Here is a 19,182-nt window from a genome sequence, read left to right on the forward strand (position 1 = left end):
TAGATGATACAGAGGCTGCTGTGTTTCCTAAATAGGGCTGGTTTTGGATATCTTTGGTTCTTAAAGATAATTTGATAATTCTGGCCCAGGTTGTAGCATGTGATAGACTGTGCTATACAGATGAATGTGTTCTCCCTTCTAGAATGTTCTCAACAGTCACATTACGTCAATATGAAAGGCGCTAAATCTCGGCCCTTGTTATATGAACTGTTACTGACCTCTGCTCTCTGTTCTGACCAAGTGCAGTGTCGCCCAAGTGTGTTGGCCATACTAACCTGTGTGAATAATATGTCCCAAATGCATGCAACACCCATTGAAAACCACTCTACTTAAAACATATATCCCCTAGATCTGTAGCAGGCATACTAAGCAGTTTCATATTGACATGCACTGTATGTCATGTTTTCATGTTGTGATATGGTAGGCTGGTATTTGCCATGTCGCCATGATAAATTTGCTTTTATATGGATTTTAAAGATTTCTTAACTTAGAAATATGTAAATACAGACTGATTGTGGAAATAATAAAATTGTCATGTGTTATAGAACATGTAACAATTTATTTTCATCGTGTCAAATAGTTTTGTATCTGGTGGATGTGACAAGACATGATGTGAAACTTTGCTGAATGCCTTATCTGAAAACTATCTAGAACAGATGGTCTGATACTCAACTCATGATGGAAATGTATTATACCAGATTGCAAAAACTTGACATCTTTGAGGATGTCATTGTTGAAACTGGTAATAGTTACTGTGAGGAAATTGTAGGAATCCTTGTGAGATTCTATACAGAATTTTCTGCTAAATTAACTCTCTTGTTAATCAGAATACACTGAAAATCCCTTGAACAGTAGACAGAAGGAAGCACAGGTCAGTCGTATCTACAGTAAGGGCAGCAGAAGTGGTCTTCAACCCTACCATTTGATCTCATTGACATCCAAGAGTTGTAGAATTCTAAAACGTGTTATATAATCACATTGTGATGTATCTTGAGCAGAATGGTGTACACCTACATCTGTACTCCACAAGACATCTTAACCAATATGTAGCGGAGGGTACTTCTGGTACCATTCTATCCCTTCTTCCGCTCGTGAATGGTGCATGGTAAGAATGATTGACAGTAAACGTCTGTATTAGCTCTAAAATTGCTTGTATTTTCTCATTGTGGTCATTTCATAAGAGAAAGCAATGTAAAGGAATTGGACAGATAAAAAAATCTACTTACCAAGTGGCGGCAGAACACACACATTTGGCTCCTCCTTCAGGCAGAAGGGTTGAAGGGGAAGGAAGAGGGGTGAAGGAAAAGGACTGGAGAGGTCTAGCAAAAGGGGTCGTTAGATTTCGAGAAAGTCTCGCGGAACTGTGGGTCAGGGTAGACTTTCCAGACTTTTCTGAAATCTACCCCTTTTGCTAGATCTCTCCAGGCCTTTTCCTTCACCCCTCTTCCTTCCCCTTCAGCCCTTCTGCCAGAAGTAGCCATCACTGATTCCGAAAGCTTGCATAATTATCATCTTATGTGTGAGTTCTGCCACTGCTTGGTGAGTAGATTTTTTTAATCTGTCCAATTATCTTATTTTGTCAAGAATTGGGGGAAGTAATATGTTCTCTGGCTGTCCCTGGAATGTAAACTTTAGGAATTCCGTTAGTAAATCTCTCCATAATGTGAAATGCTTGTCTTTTTGCCTCTGCCATTGGATTTTGTTGAGAATCTCCGTAACGCACTTGCGGTGACTGCACAATCCTGTGATGAAACGCACTGCTCTTTGTTAGAGCCCCTCCTATTTCTTCTATTAATCTAACATGATAAAAGTTTGACTGAAAAGCAATACTCTAGAATCGGTCGAACATGCCAATCGGCATGCATTCCAAAAACTTCGATCCTGTGAAACCCAAGGTGCACTTTTTCTCATGTGTCATCTTGAAAGGCATTGATCAAGGCAATCAGGTGGATGCACTCTCAGGACTTCCAGAAAGCTTTTGACTCAGTGCCATACTAACGATTATTAGTAAAAATGTGATGCTGTGGAGTGTCAAACAAAATTTGTGACTATAACAATTAAAACAATCAATAATTGATAAAATAATTTAGTGACAACATATTTTATTTATTTATTTTTTTTTCAAAAGTTGTGACTAGTTTGAGGATTTTTCAGTGGGAAGGATGCATCATGTCATCCTGTAGGGAGAGTAGACAAATGTAACACTTCAGGTGACCCCAGGGATGTGTGTTGCGACGCTTGTTGTTCTTGTTTTATATAAATGACATGGTATTAATAGTAACAACAGACTTTTCACTGACAATGCAGTTATCTACCGTATTTACTCGAATCTAAGCCGCATTCGAATCTAAGCCTCACCAGAAAAATTAGACTCAAAATCAAGGGAAAAAAAAATTTTCCGAATCTAAGCCGCACCTGAAATTTGACACTCGAAATTCAAGGGGAGAGACAAGTTTTAGGCCGCGTCTCCAAATCGAAACAAAGTTGGTCCATTGTAATATGAGACACAATTTAGGTCGAATGAATGCCGATACAGCTACAGTAGTTTGGTTAGAGTCGTAACCTTAGCTGTTACGCTTTAGCAGGTAGCCATTGCTATGCGTCAGGCGCTCCGTCCGTATTTATACGGGTACCCTTCCTTTTTCACGTGCTTCGTCTGGTTTGAATTGATTGCTTATTTTTCTTTGATCTGATAAGCGCCGTTTTCTTTGTTATAGGTGTTTACGTCACTCTAAGCTGAAAATGCCTTACTGTACTGTGTCATGCATTGTTTGTCGCATTCAGACAGTGCGTGTTTACGGCCTGTCGCCGCTCGCTTTTGTGCGCACTAACGCCACTTACAATTAAAAAAAAAAAAAAGAGCGGAATCGTCTCATTAGCGAAACAATGGCAAGAGGTTGCCATTTGTTGTTACTTACACTGCTGCTTTCTTTGATAATGATCAACAAGAACCAAATAATCCATGCAATGTACATTCTCTCTGGATGAATAAACTACTACTACTACTACTACTACTACTGCGCATGATAGATGATGTTCTGAACGAGAGTTAGCGAAAATTTTTCTCCGTTTGAAAATCTTTGCAGGCGCCTCTTCTGCACAAAAATTAGTCATCTTAGATTTAAAAATCTAGTCAATTGCTGTGCTTCATTTCTGACTGTATCACTATTAGGCATAAGAATAATACGAATATAAGCATGACATGATATATATATTCTTCTGCGTTTGCTGTTGTCTCACTCTAGTTTCGTAGTTTATTAGGCAGATAGGATTTAAATGAGATAGCAGCAAAAACGAAACAATACGTGGCTAAATGTTTATATTCGTATTATTCTTATGGTGAAGAGAATACTGCATGTGATTCACAATTCATAGAAGTTCCTATTAGCAACCATCTCTTCTCACAGGTAGGAAAAAATTCAGAACGTAGAGTTGGCCATATTGACAAACATCCCAAACAGTCTTGTCAATCGGATTTTCGTGGTACATTGAAATGCTGCTACATTCGAAGATGAACAATACGGAATTTGTATTTACTTCGTTGGATAATGTATGAAAATGCAGTGGTCGAAACTCGGGGCGGAGAAAAAAAGCTCGTCTTCTACCTTTTTTTGTAATTTATTTACTGACGCAGAGGATTTGGTGCCAGTATTTATCTTTGTGCCTAAAAAGCATGCCTGTGTAGCGCTACACATATTCGACGGCAGAAGAAAGTTGTGGCGGCACGCACCAACGTTTTTCAGAACTTCCACTTTCTTTGCACTCGATTCTAAGCCGCAGGCGGTTTTTTGGATTACAAAAACCGGAAAAAAAGTGCGGCTTGGATTCGAGTAAATACGGTATATTAATAATAAAGTACTACCTGAAAAGAAGCTGCATATACATTCACTTAAATCTTAATAGGATTTCAAAATGATGCAATGATTGGCAACTTGATATAAGCTTTCAGCAGTGACAAATTATGCACTTCACAAATTAAAAAAAAAAGTATTCTTTGATTACTATACCAATGTTAACAGATAGAATCAGTCAACTCAAACAAATATCTGAGTGTAACAGTTTGTAGGGATATAGAATTGAATGATTACAGGCCTGTCATAAGTAGAGCAGATGGCAGTCTTCTGTTCATTGGCAGGATACTGGGAAAATGAAGCCATTCTACAGAGAAGACGTCTTACAAATCACTTGTGTGTCCCATCTTAGAATATTTATGTCTACGGGTTCCATACCATACAACACTAACATGTATATAAAGACCGGCATGAATGATGAAAGGCTTATTTGATTCATGGTAGTGTTGCAGAAGTGTTGAAAAAAACCTATTCGCAGAATTTCGAGAACCGGTGTTAAGTGTAGGCTGTAAAAATATTATTCAGTCCTGCTTGTGATTTGCTCTCGTGGAGACCACAAAGAGAAAATTAAATTAGAGCTTGGGCAGAGGCGTTTAAGCAGTCGCTGTTCATGTGTGTTTACCTGTAAATAATTATATGATATCTCTCTCTCTCTCTCTCTCTCTCTCTCTCTCTCTCTCTCTCTCTCTGTCTGAGAATTTTGATTTAATTTTTATAGGATAACTCCTAATAATTATTTCCATATATGGTTAGTTGGTGTAAATTGCGAGGAATTTTAGTAACATGATTTTTAATGTGTTGAGGAGCATATAAGCATCCATACATTTTTACCAAACTGTGTAGTGTATGCAGTGACAAACTCTGAGTGCTGTATATACAGAGTGCTTTAATCTATTTGGTAAATCAGATCACAGTATGTGCCCACAGGGAAGCTCTATCAACACAGTTGTGTTAGGGAGTTGAAGAACTGACAAGGATGTGTTCAACTACCACCAAGATATTTTTTACTGTTGCACAGTGTATTGCAGCGATCAAGCCAGTTGAACATAATTAACCTTTATATAAGAGAATCCTTCACGCAATAGTGGAAAAAAGTCTTGTGTGAACGCACATTTAGATTCTTGCTCAATCTCTTCTGATGACATGGATGATTTGTAGGTGTGTCTTGTTTGATGAAGGCATTTGTTCTACGAGCCACGTTCCCTTTGGATACTGGAACAGTGCTTTCATATTGACAGATATATTCATCTGCCAGATTGTACCGGAAGCTGCTACTTCGATTCCTTGTCAAACTTTCGCTACCATATATTTCATTACATTGTCTCAGATTCACCTCAAAACTGTCACTAATTGACTATAACAATAACACTTCTGATGTGTTAAATGGATTTTATAGGTATTATTCTCAACCAGTTTTTGTTAGAACTTATGCAGTGGAATAAGTAAGCCTGAATAGTAATTTGTAGGAATAAGGGAAACTTTATTTTAATATTCAAGAATACATAAAACTTGCATATAAAACTAAATTAGCCAGACAACACAGCAAGGATATATAGAACACAGTCAGAGGTCTGTGCAGTGCAATACATGTTATAGCGCGCGCGCACACACACACACACACACACACACACACACACACACACAAAATTTGCTGCCCATATATCCACAAAATTCGCTTTCACAAGTCAAATCCAATTGTTTCATTGTCTTCTGAAATTTGTCTTCATTAAGGGTTTGGTAAGTAGATCACCTAACGTATCTTCTGTGCATAAATAGCCTACATCAATATTCCATTACTCTGTGATCATCTATAAAACGGTGTTTTGGATTGATGTGTTCGATCTTTGCAGTAGTAACCTCATTTGTGGCTAAATTTATCGTTACTTTGCCAGAGAAAATATTGGAGGGTTCTGTACTGATACTAGGCTCTAGCTCACTTATTAAGAGTCCTAATCCAGAATGCTTCTGGATTTGTGTGTGATAAAGCCATGTACTCTACTTTTACCGTATTCAAGGCTACTGTTTTCTGTCTTTTTCAGGTCCAGCATATAGATTGTCCCATTAGTCTAAACCAACATCCAGAAGTGGGATATTTATTATCTCACTCACTTCCCCAGTCTCCACCCCAGTAACCCTTGAGTTTTATATTTCCCTTTTTACAATATCTTAATTTGTAGATCTTGATTCCTTTCATGTATATCCCATTAACGGCTTTCCAGCATCTCTCTTGGGCTTTTGCAGAATCTGTTTTTTGTGGCAAAAGCGATATCAGGCCAGGAAGTTGTGACAGATACAAAAGACCCCTTTCTGCCTCTGAATGTGGTACATTTTCAGTGCCCTCTACATATGCTTAATTGGTTATTAACTTAGCTCTGGGTTCCATTGGTGTGTCTGAATAGGTTTTCTGTTACACAAGTGACCCCCCCCCCCCCCTCCCAAAAAAAAAAAAAATCATTGCTTTTCAGCTTTATTTAGAATAGCACTTATAGCCATTTTTGTGACCTTGTTTTTACTTCAACAGATACTGGTGTCTGCCTTAGATTGTTACATGCCCATCTTTTATCAAGGATTGCGCAGATACCTGCTCCAGCAATGACCAATTTGTTTAAATCCATAAATATCTCTCTCCAGTTACCGAACCTTCCCTGTTTGTAGACGAGATTTTGTAACTGCTTCCAATGGGATCTCACATATTTCCCATGTTAGTAAATCTTTTATCCCTAGGGCTAATAGGTACAACTGGCAAAAACCTCTGTAGTCTTACACGCACGCACACACACACACACACACACACACACACACACACACACACTTGACTATTAGTCATGCTTTGTATTTTGGTGCTGCACTCTTAGGATTTATTCTGTTCAACACCCATTGTGCCTTTGATGGTTTCTCCCTTTCTGGAATTTCCACAGGTTAGTAGTTTTATTTTGACAAAATGACTCCAGTTCATTTTCCATATCTTCTCTCCATTGTTAAGAATTTGGACCACTTGCAGCCTCTTTAAATGTTGTAGGTTCACCATTAAAATATTTGGCTATGTACATTTCATAACCAAGGTAATCTTAGTTTTAGGTGTGTGAGAAGAATGTCTTAAAATATTTTCTTTCTGTTCTTCATATTCTTGAACTTCATCTTCGTACAATGGACCTATGTGCTCATGATGATCTTCTACCTCTTCTGCAGTTTTTGTTTCTTTTTCCAGAGTTTCTATTTCTTAAACTTTGCGGAGTTAATAAATTGATTGTATGATCTTGATGACACTCTTTTAATTTTTTATAAATCTAAATGAGTATGACACCACTACTGGTCATTATTATTTGTAGAATAATCTACAAAACTACATTTCTTAGCCTTGAGTCCCATTTTCCCAGCGATTGCTTTAGGTTCTATACTATAGCCATCTAAAATCTTTTCAGTTGCTTAGGTTTGGCTTCTTTCTTGTCCACAATTTGTAGTGGATCCTATTTTCTACCACTTCCATAGGTGATTGATTAATGAAATACATGGCTGTTGACACTGCCTCTGCCTGAAAATGTATAAGTAACACAGAATCAGTTAACATACTTCTCACTTTTGAAACAATAGTCCTATTTGCTCTCTGTTACTCAATTCTGGGATGTACTGTATCTGATGGTGGTTTGGTGTCTAATTCCTGCTTTCTTCAAATGTTTCCTGAATTTTTGATTGATATACTCCACCCCACTATCAGATTTGACAATTTTGATCTTTTCCAGTCCTCTTTCTACCATATTGTGAAAGTTCATAAACATATTGCTCACTTGATCTCCAGAACTTAAAAAAATAAAAATTATTATATCTTGAGCAGTCACCTATAAATGAAAGAATGTAATAGCTTTCTTCTGTACTCCATCAATCCACAGACGTTTGTATGTATAATATCTGCAAGACCTCCATGGTTCTACTGTTACTAGACTTTATTTAAAGGGTAATCTGATCTATTTCCTGTGTATAAATACTTACAGGATTCCTTGCATTTACTGCAATCTTCCGTTCTTGTTACCATATCCTTTAATGATGATGTCCCTTTTGTGTTTAGGTGTCCAAGCCTTCTGCAAAATAAAAATAAAAAGTTCTCAGAGTACATAGAATGGTTTACAGCTTTATCTACCTTTTTAGTAGCATCTAGTGCAAAAATTCCTTTTAATTTGTCACTGTAACTACATTTTCACCATATTGGTTGACTATTTGTGCCCCATTTATGTCGAAGGTAACTCTATTGCCTTTCTTGACTTTCACTTTTGGATAACAAGTCTGTTGTAACATCGTTTGTATACAGTAAACATTGGGCCATGATGCTTTAATTCTCCTTTTAAATTTATATTAGGATCTACTTGTCCTGCAAGTTGATTGTGTAACTTGGAATCATACACTGTTGATATAACCATATATGGTAGAGCACTTGCCTGCAAAAGATCCCGAGTTCGAGTCTCTGCCTGGCAAGCAGTTTTAATCTGCCAGGAAGTTTGACATCAGTGCACACACTGGTGCAGAGTGAAAATTTCATACGGGGTACCCATATGTGTTTTATTGGTAACATCATAAACAGCTGTTTTATCTCTAATAATATACATTGATGTTGCAGAATCTAACATCCATTCTGGTTCTCTGTACATACTTTTCCAAAAAGGATAATATAGTGTGTGTCACCTCAATTAGCAGTTCTCCACATTGGTCTGTTTGTGATGCCCTTTTTCTTTTGTGTGCAACCTTTCATTTCATTGGCTTCTGAAGTGGTCTATCCTCTTACATTTGTAGCTCTTGATTGGGTTCTTGTTTTTATCTTTGAAGTGAACTGCTGAAGTTGTTTCCTTCTCTTGAATGTGGATATCTGGAACAATTTTTACACACTGCAGGATCTTTACATTTATCACAGTCTCCTGTAAAAGGTATGCCTTAGCTTTGTAATGCCATAATCATGGGTAGTTCTGTAAATGATAGTGTATCTACCCAGTCATTGGCAATCTTGAACCCATTGTTCCTTAGTCAGTTTGACATGATATTACCTTGTTGACATAATTGTCCCTTGTACTTGCCCAGTTGAAAGGGGTTCACAGAGTTAATCAGTCATTTCTTCCAAGAACTCAGTCTTCAAATTTCTCCTTAACTTGTTCCAAACTTCTATTGTCACCAGTTTTTGCTGTGTGTTTATGGTTCACTGGATCAACCAATAATATCAATTTTGATCTTACCTTCCAGTCCTTAGCTGCATAATTTTGCTCATTGGGTGTGTATGCGCCATTCGCTATTCACATGAATCGTCCCAAGTGTAAGTATGCTTCCCCAGCATAGTTCTCATGACCTAAAAGTCTCTCTGCCTGTGGTATTTGTGCTCCACTCATTTTTCAAAATTAGCTTTGTTGGTAGTAAGGATGGTATTACGTAAATGCCTGTGCAACAGGCTCACCCCAGTAGCTTTCATTTTATTCTATTACTCGGGACAATTCTGACAATTCTTTTCTTCTGTACTTTTGGACGTGATTCTCTTTTTAATTATTAATCTGGCAAATTATTGTGTATAAGCAAGTGTTTCAGCAAGTTAATGTTTTAACTTCGATTCCTTCCTTCATAGCTCAAATGTTGAAAGCGCTGTGCAGACCAGTGATGTTCATTCCAGGCGACAATAGTTTTTCAGGTGTGGAATCCAATCAAAATATCCTCTTGTATGTGGCAACTGATCCTAAATACTGTGAGAGGTCATCCACATGAGTTGTTGTTGTTGTTGGTGGTGGTGGTGGTGGTGGTGGTGGTGGTGGTGGTGGTCTTCAGTCCTGAGACTGGTTTGATGCAGCTCTCCATGCTACTCTATCCTGTGCAAGCTGCTTCATCTCCCTGTACCTACTGAGCCTACATCCTTCTGAATCTGCTTAGTGTATTCATCTCTTGGTCTCCCTCTACAATTTTTACCCTCCACGCTGCCCTCCAATACTAAATTGGTGATCCCCTGATGTCTCAGAACATGTCCTACCAACCGATCCCTTCTTCTCGTCAAGTTGTGCCACAAGCGCCTCTTCTCCCCAATTCTATTCGATACTTCCTCATTAATTATGTGATCTACCCATCTAATCTTCAGCATTCTTCTGTAGCACCACATTTCGAAAGCTTCTATTCTCTTCTTGTCTAAACTATTTATCGCCCACATTTCACTTCCATACATGGCTACACTCCATACAAATACTTTCAGAAACGGCTTCCTGACATTTAAATCTATAATCGATGTTAACAAATTTCTCTTCTTCAGAATCGCTTTCCTTGCCATTGCCAGTCTACATTCTACATCTTCTCTACGTGGACCATCATCAGTTATTTTGCTCCCCAAATAGCAAAACTCCTTTACTACTGTAAGTGTCTCATTTCCTAATCTAATTCCCTCATCACCACCTGAATAAATTCGACTACATTCCATTATCCTCATTTTGCTTTTGTTGATGTTCATCTTGTATCCTCCTTTCAAGACACTGTCCATTCCATTCAACTGCTCTTCCAAGTCCTTTGCTGTCTCTGACGCAATTACAATGTCATCGGCAAACCTCAACGTTTTTATTTCTTCTCCATGGATTTTAATTCCTACTCCAAATTTTTCTTTTGTTTCCTTTACTGCTTGCTCAATACACAGATTGAATAACATCGGGGATAGGCTACAGCCCTGTCTCACTGCCTTCCCAGCCACTGCTTCCCTTTCATACCCCTTGACTTTTATAACTGCCATCTGGCTTCTGTACAAATTGTAAATAGCCTTTCGCTCCCTGTATTTTACCCCTGCCACCTTCAGAATTTGAAAGAGTATTCCAGTCAACATTGTCAAAAGCATTTCTCTAAGTCTACAAATGCTAGAAACGTAGGTTTGCCTTTCCTTAATCTATTTTCTAAGATATGTCGTAGGGTCAGAATTGCCTCACGTGTTCCAACATTTCTACGGAATCCAAACTGATCTTCCCCGAGGTCGCCTTCTACCAGTTTTTCCATTCGTCTGTAAAGAATTCGCGTTAGTATTTTTGCAGCTGTGACTTATTAAACTGATAGTTCGGTAATTTTCACATCTGTCAAACACCTGCTTTCTTTGGGATTGGAATTATTATATTCTTCTTGAAGTCTGAGGGTATTTCGCCTGTCTGATACATCGTGCTCACCAGATGGTAGAGTTTTGTCATGACTGGCTCTCCCGAGGCCATCAGTAGTTCTAATAGAATGTTGTCTACTCCCGGGGCCTTGTTTCCACTCAGGTCTTTCAGTGCTCTGTCAAACTCTTCACGCAGTATCTTATCTCCCATTTCGTCTTCATCTACATCCTCTTCCATTTCCATAATATTGTCCTCAAGTACATCGCCCTTGTATAAACCCGCTATATACTCCTTCCACCTTTCTGCCTTCCCTTCTTTGCTTAGAACTGGGTTGCCATCTGAGCTCTTGATATTCATACAAGTGGTTCTCTTCTCTCCAAAGGTCTCTTTAATTTTCCTGTAGGCATTATCTATCTTACCCCTAGTGAGACAAGCCTCTACATCCTTATATTTGTCCTCTAGCCATCCCTGCTTAGTCATTTTGCACTTCCTGTCGATATCATTTTTGAGATGTTTGTATTCCTTTTTGCCTGCTTCATTTACTGCATTTTTATATTTTCTCCTTTCATCAATTAAATTCAATATTTCTTCTGTTACCCAAGGATTTCTATTAGCCCTCGTCTTTTTACCTACTTGATCGTCTGCTGCCTTCACTACTTCATTCCTCAGAGCTACCCATTCTTCTTCTACTGTATTTCTTTCCCCCATTCATGTCAATTGTTCCCTTATACTCTCCCTGAAACTCTGTACAACCTCTGGTTCTTTCAGTTTATCCAGGTCCCATCTCCTTAAATTCCCACCTTTTTGCAGTTTCTTCAGTTTCAATCTGCAGTTCATAACCAATAGATTGTGGTCAGAATCCACTTCTGCCCCAGGAAATGTCTTACAATTTAAAACCTGGTTCTTAAATCTCTGTCTTACCATTATAAAATCTATCTGATACCTTTTAGTGTCTCCAGGATTCTTCCAGGTATACAACCTTCTTTTATGATTCTTGAACCAAGTGTTAGCTATGATTAAGTTATGCTCTGTGCAAAATTCTACAAGGTGGCTTCCTCTTTCATTCCTTCCCCCCAATCCATATTCACCTACTATGTTTCCTTCTCTCCCTTTTCCTACTGACGAATTCCAGTCACCCATGACTATTAAATTTTCGTCTCCCTTCACTACCTGAATAATTTCTTTCATCTCTTCATACATTTCATCTATTCCTTCATCATCTGCAGAGCTAGTTGGCATATAAACTTGTACTACTGTAGTAGGCATGGGCTTTGTGTCTATCTTGCCCACAATAATGCGTTCACTATGCTGCTTGTAGTAGCTTACCTGCACTCCTATTTTTTTATTCATTACATGATAAATGATACAAATCTGAAGGCTGTCAGTTCAATTAATACTTAAAAATTGCAACTGCAAGCAATTTAAATTGGTATGATTACAAAGATAAAGTTATAGAATAGGCAAAGCAAAGCCTGTGTTTTATTGGCAGAACCCTTAAAGAAGAGGCAACAGATCTGCTAAAGAGACTGTGTATGTTACACTTGTCTGGCCTCCGCCAGAATATTGCTCTGCAGTATGATGCAGAAAGAGTTTAAAGATGGGCAACTTGGTTTGTATTATCATGAAATACGGAAGACTGTGTCACGCATATGTTATGTGAGTTGCAGTGGAAGTTAGTAAAACATGTTTTTTCATTGCAGTGAGATCTTTTCATAAAATTTCAATCTCCAAAATTAACCTCTGAATGCGAGAATATTTTGTTGACACCCACCTACATAGGGAGAAGTGATCATTGTAATAAAATAAGAGAAGTTGGAGCTCGCACTGCTAGGTTTAAGTGTTCTGTTAGTGGGATGGTAGAGACATAGTGAAAGTGGTTCGATGGACTCCCTGCCATGCTCTTAAGTGTGAATTGCAGAGTAGTTGCATCGACATTTTCTAAATTGCTGTAAGTGAATGGCAGAATAGTTGTTTGTAGAAGACATACTTGACCATTTTTATCAGAGTTGTGTTAACAAGCCACTTTTAACAACCTTCCTGTTGGAAAATGAAGTCATGTATTGAGCTGTAAATGAACTGATAAGTTATAAAGAACCGTGACACAAATTTCAGGCTTATTAAGCAGTATTTACATTAAAGATCTTGACAGGCGGAATGTATAGGAAGTTGTTTTTACTGTATGGTGGTTATAATCAATATCCATGTACAACATACAAAACTCATTATGATATATATACAAGATTTCTGAATAATTAATAAGTAAAATTGTGCTATGTTTGTAATGGTATTTACACCATTTTAGTTAATGAATTTGTGATTTGTTTGTCACATCCCTTCCAGGCACTTGTAAATTGTGTTGCTAACATGTCAATAGCTACTTTTTCTGTCTAATTTGCTTGGTGTTAACATTGATGTTCCTTTTCACTATTCTCTTCCTTTGTCACTTAGCGATGTTGTGCATCTTAGCGTTCTTGTGTGAGGTACTTTATACTTTCCGTAGCAAATCTTCTCTTGGCTGTAAAACTTCAACATTCTCCAGTTTAATGTAACATGTTCACATTTGCTTTCAACATTCACTAAGCATTTTAACTACTAACCTTTTAGTCAAATATTCTTTGAATAAAATAGCTTGTATATTACATTTTAGATTATTAAAACAAGTTTAATTGTTCTTATTTTAACATTTGGAGAAATATAGAATCCTTCTACAGCCTTTGGCCATAGTTAATTTTTAACAGTTGGAAGTTTCAACAAATTAAACTTTCTTTCTTCTCACTGTTAAATCATTATTTGATTTTTTATTGTTTCTGAGAGTAGTGCATGGTTTGTAACTCTGGTGCTTTTTCCGTAGAGAGTGACATTATGTTCTACTTGGAAAACTATGAAGGTAATGTGTAACTCTGCAAGTTAAAATCACTTTCTTGACAAGCATATTTCTATGAAGAAATGTTTGATGGCGATTGCCAAGTGCACTAGAGCTTACCACATTGCTTTATTTCTTTGTTGAATTGCCCTAAAATTTGTTTTTAGGAAAATTGATTACATCAATGCCCGTGGATACTTCATTAATGAACATGAAATAAACGCTGTTGATAAAAATGGCAAGGAACGCAAGATAAGTGCAGCAAAATTTGTGATAGCAGTGGGAGGACGACCAAGGTATCCTGACATTCCAGGTGCCATGGAATATGGCATTACAAGTGATGATATCTTCAGTCTCCAGAACCCTCCTGGCAAGACGCTGATTGTTGGTGCTGGCTGTATCCTTTTTTTCCTTCGAATCTGCATAAACATGTTATTTTTTTAGCTTCAGCAGATAAAGTTTTCATTTGTCAAATCTTTCATTGTAGTATATGCACAAGGAAAATGCAACAATCTACAAAAATCAGATGAAACTTTTAGAGGAGTTTAATACTTGCTGTTAAAAGGATCAAAATTTACTCTTATTTTTTTTAGCCATAGTGTTGTATTTTGGTCCTGTTAATATGTTTGGGTTCATGTATTTTGGAAAACACCAGGGAACTTATTTTGTCCTATAGTTTTTTAACATTATTCTTTTCTTACTGTTGTGTGCGAGGGCGGGTTCTACAATTAATTCTCTCACTATCTTTTCTAAGTTTTCCATACTAACTGACACAAATGATCTATTAAAATATCTTTTGAACTTAAATTTCCTTACCTTTTCAATTCAGACATTGGTCTAGAATGTGCTGGTTTTCTTAATGGTTTGGGATATGATGCAACGGTAATGGTACGTTCTGTAGTGCTCAGAGGCTTTGACCAACAAATGGCAGGCCTAGTTGCAGATGAGATGGCCGAGCGTGGTGTGAAATTTTTACATAAGTGTGTACCATTATCTGTGGAGAAGCAGGCCGATAACAGACTTCTGGTGCGTTGGAAAAGGGTTACGGACAGCACAGAAGATCAGGTAAGAAAAGATGACTCACAACAATATTGTGGATGGAACTGTTGAATTCATCTTGAATGGCTGTACACATGCAACTGAGGCAAGACAAAACGAACTTGCATGTTTGAATGGTGCTCAGTGATGAGTCCCAGACTATTTTCTGTTGGTATTGCTTGCCCATGATTATCCTACTGTAATTGTTTTGCCAGCAAGTGGCTGTTGAAATGATTTTCTTATGTTCTGTTAGTTTGTGTCTGACAGTTTGAAAGATTGTCTTGTATTTTCTAGTGGTGTACTGATCAATAGAAAGTGGTAATACTAGGTAGCATTGGCATTTTAATTGTGGCAGTGCCACACTAATAAGCATGCACAAAGTAAGGTAACCATTCACCATATACTTGACCCATTCTACATCTAAATCTACATACACATCCCGCAAGCCACCATATCGAGTGTTGTGCAGGGTACCCTGCACTGTTACTATCATTTACTTTCCTTTTCCTCTTGTGAATATAGCTAGGGCAAACAACTGTCTATGTACCTCCATATGAGCAAAATGTAAGTTATATGAGCTGTTGTCAGGCATAATATGCGTTTATCTTGTTCCCTTGTTCCAGCTCTGTGACCTTTCTCATGTGCACTCACATTCATGCTCGTGCCTCCTCCTCCTCCTCCCACTCCCATCTCTCCCCTTCTACACACACTTTTCTCCTTTGTCCATGGTGACTAATAGCCATGGCACTGCAGCTCAACTGGAGGGAAGGGTGGCTGAATGTAGTAACGACATGGGGAAGTAAAGGTCACTGAGAGCTGAAGTGAGAGGCAGCAAGGGAACAAGATAAAAATATAGCACTGATGAGCTTGGCCTGGGAATGTACGAAGAGTTGTATGTGGCACATTAAGTGGAGTATGGGTCTGGGAGGGGGAGGTAGAACAAAGGAACAGGGAGACTCTGTAGAAGAGAGTGAGTAGATTGATAGGGTGAAGTGTGAGCAACGGGAAAAGAGTGGAGGAGGGTATGGGACCTGTGCTAGGGGAGATTGAGGCCAAATGGATTGTGGTATTAAAGGACATGTGATGCAGATTAATATCAAACCTGTGGTACTTCATAATTCCAGCTGCAGTTTAATTTGAAATAATAATGATAAACAGTTGAAAATCCGGGATGGAATAATGACAATATCATGTTAGCATACATTGCTATTCATCATATAGAGGAGACAGACGGGGACAACAAGAAGGGTGCTAAACATGTGAGCTTTCGGCCAAAAGGCCTCCTTCTAAAGTAGACAATACACCATTCACACAAGCACAACACACATGATCACTGTCTGGCCACTGAGGTCAGACTGCAAGCAGCTGTGCAAGATGAGAGATGATTTTCTGAATTGTGCAGGTGGAAACTCTTGTTACAATAAAATAGAATCTCATTATTACATTTTTGAAAGGACCACAGGTTTTGAATGCCATAAGTGGGTAAACATACTACCAAAAATACCTAATTTGATAATGATTGTATTTTTTTTCCAGTGAAAGTGCATACTGAAAAGTAGCACATTTGGGTAATTCCTAAATGCACCTTTTTGAGAATACATTTGGAATATTACACACAGAAATTAAATATTATGCCTTAGTATTCAAGAAGCAAAAATGTTTTAAATATAATGACATTGGCGACATCCAAGCTGCCAGGCATGTACACACAATCCAACAGCCAATTCGAATGCAGGTGCATCGCATGACGAGAGCATAATCTCGAGCCTCCAAAATATGTACCCATATTTTAGGAATATGTCTAAAAAGACTCGTATATAAACATTCAACTTCAACTGAAGTCAATTTATTTCATATGTGAATGTGTACCTGTGTATACAGTGTTTATGTTAATCACATTAACATCCAATTTCAATTTTACTGTGGATAACAACACCAGTACCCATATGTAACTCTTAAAACATTATGCATAAATAAAGTAACTGGTTAATAGAGAGATACTACCACCTAATTCAATTTCAATGAATGAATGAATGAATGACTATTAAATAAATATTAACCTGACATGTGATGATTTTATTTATTCACGAAGTGAGGCAGAATTTACACAGGTGTTCTTAATAGAAAGGAACACCATTCGTTTCATTTTTTTCCCATTGGTGAATCACTACTGATAATATAGAGTCCCATTGCTAAACCAGTGTAAACAATACATATTAACCTGACTACAGTATACCGCATAGTCCTGTATTCACAGGTGTTTGAAAAAGATCTCAATGATTGCTTGTTTTCTGCCCTAATTTTGATATTGTATTGTCCCTTTTCTTTATCAGCTTCAAAGCCTAACACATAATGTTTGTGTCCATTTCTTCAGTGGCTTTAGACACTGTAGGTGCTAGGGAAGATTCTGTTTCATCCTGTTCTTCAGTTCCTTGTTTCATCCTCTTCTGCAACAAATCATCAGTTGTCATGGACTAACAGACATCAACACCTTCATCAAAGTCAGCTTTAGAGTCAAAGCTAAGGTATATGGTGTTTTCATCTTGCCCATTATTAGCTGCCGTTGTTCAGATGAAGTTTCATTGTTTGCTGATGTGGTCCCTTCTGTAAGTGCTAGTATCCAATTAAAACCAGCCTTCTGAAAACAGTTTGATATATTGTGCTTTCATGCACTGAATACCGCTCAATTCTCACAAAATACATAGCATCCAAGATATCACTTTTCTTGTTATACCGTGGAGACAGGTTAGCCTCTTCTGTGCAAAAATTTTTCTGTACTTCTGTTTCAGCCATTTTATAATGCCTTGGTCGAGTGGCTGAAGGTGGCTTGTCACTTGGTTGGGAAAAACAGTACATATGTACTTTTAGCATACTCACATGGAATTTAATATATACTCAGCTTTTGTAAAAGCAATTCTTTTAATTTGTATTGTATATCCATTCTCATTGAATATCTGTTTCAGGTGTACTACTTCACCCTGTAGGCACTTATGTACTAAAGTTTTAAGTACACTCATAGTTGGTGAAGCATGGAAACAGCTAGATGCCAGCAAGTATAAATTGGTGTGAGGGGGCGCAGGAAATGCAATGGTCTACAAACGTATATACCTTATGTTGCATTAATAAGTTCAGAAGTGGTAGAAAGCCATTCATTATGATCAAAGAAATTTTGGGCTTGCAGGCAGTTGTGGTCAGCTACGTTCTACAATATTTAGAAAGGATATCTGCTAGTCAAAATATTGTGGAATACAGTCAAAAATGGTCAGTTGCAAACCAGAAATTTCTTTGACCACTCATTTCACTGCGAAAATTAAAAAACTCACAGCCACTCACTTCCTGTTCCATTATAAATTTGATAGTTACATGAATGGAGTTAAAGATGTTCAAGAAACTTGAACAATTTGTTCTCATAATGGGGCCAAACTATGATTGTGACTCCAACATGTCTCCAGAACACTGTCAATTTTAAAACTGCATAGTTAAGTGTTTTTTCTTCCACACCAGCCTTAAATAAATTAGCTACCACAGTAGGAGAGCAGTGCTATCAATCTGTTCAAAACATCGATTGTCAAATATAAAGTAAACAGAGGTTAGCACAAGCTTAAATAATGCCATTGCTACTCAATGATAGACACGAAGCCCACGCCTACTACAGTAGTACAAGTTTGTATGCCAACTAGCTCTGCGGATGATGAAGAAATTGAAGAAATGTATGATGAGATAAAAGAAATTATTCAGGTAGTGAAGGGAGATGAAAATTTAATAGTCATGGGTGACTGGAATTCGAGAGTAGGAAAAGGGACAGAAGGAAATGTAGTAGGTGAATATGGATTGGGGGGAAGAAATGAAAGAGGAAGCCGCCTGGCAGAATTTTGCACAGAGCACAACTTAATCATAGCTAACACTTGGTTCAAGAACCATAAAAGAAGGTTGTATACATGGAGGAGGCCTGGAGATACTGACAGGTTTCAGATAGATTATATAATGGTAAGACAGAGATTTAGGAACCAGGTTTTAAATTGTAAGACATTTCCAGGGGCACATGTGGACTCTGACCACAATCTATTGGTTATGAACTGTAGATTAAAACTGAAGAAACTGCAAAAAGGTGGGAATTTAAGGAGATGGGACCTGGCTAAACTGAAAGAACCAGAGGTTGTACAGTGTTTCAGGGAGAGCATAAGGGAACAATTGACAGGAATGGGGGAAAGAAGTACAGTAGAAGAAGAATGGGTAGCTCTGAGGGATGAAGTAGTGAAGGCAGCAGAGGCAACTAGGTAAAAAAACGAGGGCTAGTAGAAATCCTTGGGTAACAGAAGAAATATTGAATTTAATTGATGAAAGG

The 19,182-nt window shown here is 37.8% G+C and overlaps 1 protein-coding gene across 3 annotated transcripts in view; it reads left to right on the plus strand.

The window, feature by feature from the left end:
* The window catches only part of LOC124613695 (thioredoxin reductase 2, mitochondrial), a 58,837-nt gene that overhangs the window by 7,424 nt on the left and 32,231 nt on the right, over positions 1–19,182 (plus strand). For all 3 annotated transcript variants that reach the window (XM_047142431.1, XM_047142416.1, XM_047142424.1), the window contains 2 exons: positions 13,967–14,196; positions 14,629–14,864. In XM_047142431.1, coding sequence (XP_046998387.1) covers positions 13,967–14,196; positions 14,629–14,864 — 466 coding nt within the window. The remainder of the gene's footprint in view (positions 1–13,966; positions 14,197–14,628; positions 14,865–19,182) is intronic.

This window comes from Schistocerca americana, chromosome 1, assembly GCF_021461395.2.
Source record: "Schistocerca americana isolate TAMUIC-IGC-003095 chromosome 1, iqSchAmer2.1, whole genome shotgun sequence".
In the NCBI taxonomy this organism is placed as follows: Eukaryota; Metazoa; Arthropoda; class Insecta; order Orthoptera; family Acrididae; genus Schistocerca; species Schistocerca americana.